This window comes from Rutidosis leptorrhynchoides, chromosome 1 (assembly GCF_046630445.1).
Source record: "Rutidosis leptorrhynchoides isolate AG116_Rl617_1_P2 chromosome 1, CSIRO_AGI_Rlap_v1, whole genome shotgun sequence".
Taxonomy (NCBI): Eukaryota; Viridiplantae; Streptophyta; class Magnoliopsida; order Asterales; family Asteraceae; genus Rutidosis; species Rutidosis leptorrhynchoides.
Window position 1 is genome coordinate 386,387,126 of NC_092333.1, and position 7,685 is coordinate 386,394,810.

At 29.1% G+C, this 7,685-nt stretch overlaps 1 protein-coding gene across 1 annotated transcript; it reads right to left on the reverse strand.

Moving 5' to 3' along the window:
- Positions 1-3,162: 3,162 nt before the first annotated feature.
- LOC139900859 (putative F-box protein At1g67623) lies at positions 3,163-3,750 on the reverse strand. Its single transcript, XM_071883612.1, has one exon. The coding sequence runs from the start codon at positions 3,748-3,750 to the stop codon at positions 3,163-3,165; it is 588 nt and encodes a 195-aa protein (XP_071739713.1).
- Between the last annotated feature and the right edge of the window lie 3,935 nt (positions 3,751-7,685).

The following is a 7,685-nucleotide window of genomic DNA, read 5'->3' on the forward strand; positions in this document are numbered from 1 at the left end:
TATAGGACACTTAGAAGGTGAGTCACACTATGATATGATTGTATAAACTGGTGTAATAAAATCTATATTATAGGACACATAATTTTTTGGTCATATTATCATAGGACACTTGAGTCATTTATTTGATACAGATGTTCATAATAATAGGACGCTCGGGTATTTAAGATCCTAATTATCATAGGACCCTTAAATTATGGTTGCATAAAAATAGACTTATTAGGACATTATCTTGTTGGCGTCTCATAATAAGTGACCAACAAGATAATAAGGTTATAACAATACCACGCTTGGGTATTTAAGGTACTAATGATCATAGGACCCTTAATATGTGGTTGAATAAAAACTGACTTCTTAGGACATTATCTTGTTGGTGTCGCATAATAAGTGACCAACAAGATATAAGGTCATAAGACTAGGACGCTTGGGTATTTAAGATCCTAATTATGATAGGACCCTTAAATTGTGGTTGCATAAAAATCGACTTATTATGACATTATCTTGTTGGTGTCTCATAATGAGTAACCAACAAGATATAAGGTCATAACAATACGACGCTTGGGTTATTAAGCTCTTAATTATCACAGGACCCTTAAATTGTGGTTGCATAAAAATGGACTTATTAGGACATTATCTTGTTGGTGTCTCATAATGAGTGTCAAACAAGATAACAAGGTCATAAAAATAGGACGCTTGGGTATCTAAAGTCGTAACTATCATAGGACACTTAAATTGTGGTTGAGAAAAAAGGACGTATTAGGAAATTATCTTGTTGGTGTCTCATAACGAGTGACTAACAAGATAATAAGGTCATAAAAATAGGACGCTTGAGTATTTAAGGTCTAAATTGTCATAGAACCCTTAAATTGTGGTTGTGAACAAATGGAGTTATTATGACATTATCGTGTTGGTGTCTCATAATGAGTGACCAACAAGATAATAAGGTCATAAAAATAGAACGCTTGGGTATTTAAGGTCCCAATTAGCATATGACCCTTAAATTGTGGTTGCGAAAATATGCACTTATGATATTTACTATTTAAGTCGTATTATTTCACTTTTGTTAAAAAAATGATTCAACTTATTTAATTAAACTTCCATTCAATATCTAAAAGCATAGATAGTCTAGTCGTTTACGTGTGACCTTTTCAACTGATTTACCTGGGTTTAAATCCCTTTTTTGTTATTTTTGTTTCAAAAATTAAAAATGTTCGTATAACAGATCGGACTTTCAGCTGGGAACCGTGGTTTGGCCATATTTAATGAATTAATTATTTATTTGTTTGGCCCAAACAACATGGACCAAAAACATGATCATCGATCAATAGTTAAAGCAATTGTTATCTTTTTTTATTTACTCAGTACTTTTCAAACCTAGCTAACTCAAGTCTCAACACGAATCCATTGCCAGGAAGAAAATATTATGATTGTGGGTATCGAGTATATCATATATGATGGACTTGCGTGGACTCGAGCAAATCCAGGAAGAAGATTCATCGGGTGTCCAGTATTTGTAAGTGCTCAATTTGCCCTAATTCTAAGTTTTTAATTTTTCCCCAATTGATTATTTCTTTTGGACTTGCATGGACTTGAGCAAACCCAGAAAGAAGATTCGTCGGGTGTCCAGTATTTGTAAGTGCTCAATTTGCCCTAATTTTAAGTTTTTAATTTTTTCCCCAATTAATTGTTTCTTTTGCAGGATAAACAAAGATAGTGTAAATTTTTTATGTTTTTTGATGATGAGCTTCCAAACCAACATTACAAAGATCTGCTATACAAAATGCATTTGGAAATTAAGAAATTGAACCCTCAAATTCATGATCTTGAGATTCGAAACTCACAGAAGACTTAGCTATTTTCAAGAAAAATCTGTAAGTTTATGATAAGTTGTTTTCAACTATGATAGCAATTGTGGTTGTCGTGCGTGTATTAGTTGCTGTTTTGATAGTTAGATGAATGTATGTGACTGCTCTTTTTATGTCTTTTGGCTTCAAATTATGTGTTTCAATTTGACAATTAGTGCAGAAATTGGTTACAACAAGATGAACTAAGATAAGGTTTGCGATTCTTTCAATGCGTATTCATTGTACATTCAGTTTACATTGCAAAGTAACTCACCCAAACTTTTAACTATGATAGCAATTGTGGTTGTCTTGTGTGTATTAGTTGCTATTTTGATAGTTAGATGAATGTATGTGACTGTCATTTTTATGTCTTTTGGCTTCAAATTATGTGTTTCAATTTGACAATTAGTGCAGAAATTGGTTACAACAAGATGAACTAAGATAAGGTTTGTGATTCTTTCAATGTGTATTCATTGTACATTTAGTTTACATTGCAAAGTAACTCACCCAAACGATACAAAAAAGTAACTCACCCATATTTAATGATGTATTTGATGATGTTAGTTAATGATCTAATGATGCTAATTGAATACTACCCATTTTCCCATTACTTAATTTGGATAGAATTAATTACTACCATATTGAACTCTGCATTTAAGAAAATAAAAAATAATGTATTACGTACTATAATATACTGAACATAAACAAACAAAATAAATGGAATCCTTCCTTTTAAGGTTGTTAAAGTTTGGATCAGAAGAAATTGTTCTCCATCATATATCAAAATATAGAAAGGGACTAATGGTGACAGTTTTAAGCAACACCAAGTCAATAGCAAAGTGCAGACCAATATACAACCGCTAAGAAGGAATCACCTCTTTGGGTGTTCTCTTTTGTGTAGTATTAGTTTTATAGTTTTATTAGAGGCTCTTTTCCTCTGATATGACTCTTGTAATATTTGAAGGCGCTTAATTAGTTTGAAATAACTGTCAAAAAACACTTAATTAGCATTTATTTTTATTTGTTAATAGTCATGTTAGATATAACAATATAAATAACATCAAAATCCACATAATACAAAGGAAAAATGGAAGCAATATAATCAACTGATCATAAGTAATAGCAATTACTACTAACATTTACATTAATTAACTGGGTAACATTTATTCAAAATCTAAAAAATACCAACATAAATCTAGTTTTTTTCTACTAATATTTACATTCACCGGGTAACATACCCAAATCGGTATGCAAAAACACCCAACTCATAGGCCCAAAAACATGACATGCATTCTGGTATCCTCATTTCAAACCCACTCCCTCAGATGTGTGGAAAATAACCTTTGTGGCTGGAGATAGGGCAACGCGTTGCCAATTCATCAAAAGGACGGCGGTTATGTAACCATAATTCATGCAACAAATGAAAAACCTTGGTTCTCACCGCAACCACCAAGTCCGGCACGGGTGGGAAAGTTTTAGTCAAAACTTGTAATCCGACATGCTTTGCTTCTATTTGGTGAGAGCCAAACATGATCAAACCATAAACATAAACCGCCTCTATAATTTGGCTGTTCGCAGCTTCTTCTAAAAGACGAAGCCCTAATTTGGTGTAAGATTTATCAAAATAATTTATCAAACCCATGCGAAAAATCGCATTAGGGTTTCCAAAAAAATAACAACGTTCGATAATATGATCCATCTTAGCTTTTCTCCAAGGTACGAGATCCCGCCTATCTAAGGATATCCTTTTACAAATCAAAGGATCGTCGGAAAGATTCAAAAAGCTTGTGCAAACCAACTTGAGTATGAACAACTGCTTGGATGATTCCTGACCAACTTGAGATAAAATTTCCACAAGCATATCTTGTGGAAGAGTTTCAAGTATGTTCTCTTGAGTTACTTCTTCCATTATTGTATTCTTTAAAAAATATAAAAGGTTTTTTTAAGCTTTTTGTGTTTGGTGTACTTGAGAGAAGACTGTATTTAAGAAAATACTCAACCTTTTGTCTGGCATCTTAACCTTTAAAGGAGATTTTTGGTTTTACTAATTCGACGTGCATTTAATGCGCTCGTTTTATTTTATTTAAAGATAAAATATTTGCCACTTAAGGTGAATAATTTTTGAAATCTCATATTAGGCCACTTAAGGTGAAAATTTTTTTAATGTCTAAAAGTAACATATTTAAGTGAGTAAATATATAATTTTAAAGGTTAAGAGGGTATCTATGATAAAAAGTTAAAAACCCTATGAGATATACGTATATAGATTGAAATCTAATTTTTGAATTTAAATTTCAAGATAATAATGGGAATGGTTAGATTACAACCTTTGTATTTTGCTTCTTCTCACATGTTCTAGTGACACCTATAATAATAAGATGTCAAAAAAATTGAAGTATCAAAAAATATGGTGTCAAAAAATTAAAGTGTCAAAAAATATGGTGTCAAAAAAATATGAAGTATTAACTTTTTGACACTTTTAAAGTGTCAAAAAGTTTTCTTTTGGCAATTTTAAGTGTCAAAAAAAGAGAATTTTTTTGTAGTGAGTTAATAAGATTAATAATGTGCATTTAAAAAAAATAATGAGAATGGTTTTTTTTTTATATTTCAAGATAATAATGAGAGTGGTTATCTAGTGACTAAATCCAACAAATAAAGAAATATTTTTTATGTTTTGTAACTTGTAATTTACTTTATAGATAATAGTAAGTTATCTACTATCATGGCCTATTATGCAAGTAATGCTGACCTATTATGTAGGTAATAATCTAAACTCATGATTATTTTACTTTCCACTCACTATTGTATATTACAGTATTACTTAACATAGATTATAAAAATACAGTAACATCACAAATGTACTAGTACTCCGTAATTAACATATAACATCGCAAATGGAAATAAACAGATATATGATAATAGACATAACTACTAATATTTACATTAAATGATGAGTAAAATTAATACAAAATCTAAAATACAGAAAACATAAAATACTAACAAATCTGGTTAAACCCAAATCGTTCAGTAAAAACACCCAACTCATAGGACCAAAAATAAGACATGCATTCTGGTTTAGTCAATATAATTTCCCACCCATGGTCAAGTGGAAAATAACCATTGTGAACCTTGATAGTGCAGCACGTTGCGACATCATCAAAAGGATGGTGGTTAAATAATACCCAACATCGTCGCAACAAATCAAAAACCTTGGTTCCCACCTCAACCACCAAATTCGGCACCGGCGGAAATGTTTGATTAATAATTTGTAATCCGATGTCCTTCTTCTCTATTTGGTGAGAGGCAAACATGACCAAACCATAAACATAACATGCCTCTTTAAGTTGCATATTCGAAGCTTTTTCTAATAAATGAAGCCCTATAACGGGGTATTTAGAATCAAAATAAGCCCTCAAATCATAGCGAAAAATCGCATTAGGGTTTCCAAAATACATAGAAGAAATGAAAATATCTGCCAACTTATGGTTTCCCCAAGGTGAGATACACCATCTATCAAAGGAAAGCCTTTTATAAACCAAAGCATCATCGGAAAGCTTCCCAAATGCTTTGCAAACCAACTTCACCATGAATAATTGAGCGGATGAATTCTGACCAACTCTAGACAAGATTTCCACAAGCATATCTTGTGGAAGATCTTCTAGAATGTTCGCATGTCTAACCCTAACATCCATTTATTTTTGTAATTTTTTTAAAAGATATTGTAAAAGAGATGAAAATTGTGCTTAGTTTTGTAGAAGATGATGATGATGATGGGAAATAACAAGACACAAAAGGCAACTTGCCGTCTGCCCACGTCCTTTTAAAGTTGATTTTTGTTATAATCAACCCAAAAGTTCCACGTGTGCACTTAATGATGATTTAGAGTATAAATAAAATTAAAATATACAGTATATATATATATATATATACTTCTAATCTTCTAATTTTTATTAATCATGCCAATGTCATAATCTTCTAATTAAAATTAAAATTTATTTTTAAAAAAAAAATTGATCCTAAATTAATGGAGCTTTTTTCGTAATTAATAGATTATCAATTCAAAGATGCAAATAAGAAAATTAAATCAGTAGATTTGAGTTTAATAAATAACGACTTTTAAAAAAACATGGAATACGAGAATAAATATATAAATATACTAGATACAGATTTCCTAAAATCTATTTCAAGTTTATCTCATGTTGACTAATAAAAAAGTTTTTGATAATTATTTAAGAAATTACAAATTAAATTTTACAACAACAACAGAAAATTTATAGTTATATCAATTTCGACTTAAATCCTTCCCTTACTAAAATACTTATTGATTTCCTAAAATCTGGATTTTAGTTCGCTTTTATATTAACATATTATTATTTTAAATTTCGACAAAATCTGCAATATTCATCAATTTCTTATATAGGACTTACATAAAATGCATCCTCATTCATTTGTTAAGTAAACATACTAAGGATTTTAAACATAGGTGGATCAAATAAACATAGTTGAGATAGGTTTTTTTATCATATACTATCAGCTTATTAATTTTTGAAATCTAAGGTGAATAAAGAAAATCAAAATGATTTATAAAATAATAAAACTAATCAAACGAGTGTGCATGTGGTGTTGTTTAATTTCAAAACCACGTTTTGGTGTTACAAAAACGTACTTAATCTATCTATCTACATCTATCTATATCTATATAATCTAATAAACCTCTAAAATGATGATGTCATCATTAAGCTAAATTACCCTTTACTTTTCATATTGATGATGTCATAATTATATATGAAATTAATTAAAAAATATTACAAAATCTTTCATAAAAGGAAATATTAATCTCTTCTAAATTGTAATTTTATTTTTCTAAAAAAATTTAAAAGGCATTAATAATTATTACTGAGTATTATTATTATAAATATAAATATAAATATAAATATTAAACTTTGAGCGAACTTTATGTTTGTAATATCAACGACACGTTTCTTAGTCAGAATCCGTGGTTCCACGGGTCAATAAACTAAATGACTTTAATATTTACATTCACTTAATACCTAAAACATATCATTAAACAGTTTCGTTTAAACAAACCCGTGTTTCACGGGTCATTCACTAGTTTTCTATTAAAATCCTATATTGATGATGTCATTATTAGGCTAATTTCTTTGTTAAAAAATTAAAAAATAAAAAAAAATCTAAGCATGGTGGGTGATGTCATTACTGGAAAAATTTTTGAAGTAAAATTAAATATTATTAATTAATTATTATTAACAAAACTTATTAATAAGTAATTTAATTATTAAAATTAAATAATTTTGAATTATTTTAATTAATTATTATGAATTGAGTACGAGAAGGTAAAAAAGCTAGACAGAAGGAAACAAATTCTAAATTTATATTTTACTTTACACTTTTAAAATAAAAATATGGAATGTTTAATATTCATTTTAGGTATTTGATGTAATGTTCAGGTGACGAGTTTCTTAGTCAGACTATGTGGTTCCACTAGTCATTAAACTAAATGACTTCAGTAACCAGAAGAAAGAAATTGACCGTGTTCAATAAATTTGCCAAGTTTTCGATGATCGCAATTAACTTATGTCTTCAATTTCGTACAGCTAGTATTAACTTAATTAGAGTGATGTATATATAATCAAAACATCGACTTAGACAAGCTTAAAACTAGCTATAATATACAACACTAATGATTTAGGGTTTAGGGTTATTAATTTGTTTATGGTTTAATGTAATGTTTAGGGTATATATATATATATATATATATATATATATATATATATATATATATATATATATATATATATATATATATATATATATATATAGGGA

Bases quoted from the DNA above. Each gene is read 5' to 3' on its own strand.
- LOC139900859 (XM_071883612.1), bottom strand. From the start codon at position 3,750: ATGGAAGAAGTAACTCAAGAGAACATACTTGAAACTCTTCCACAAGAT.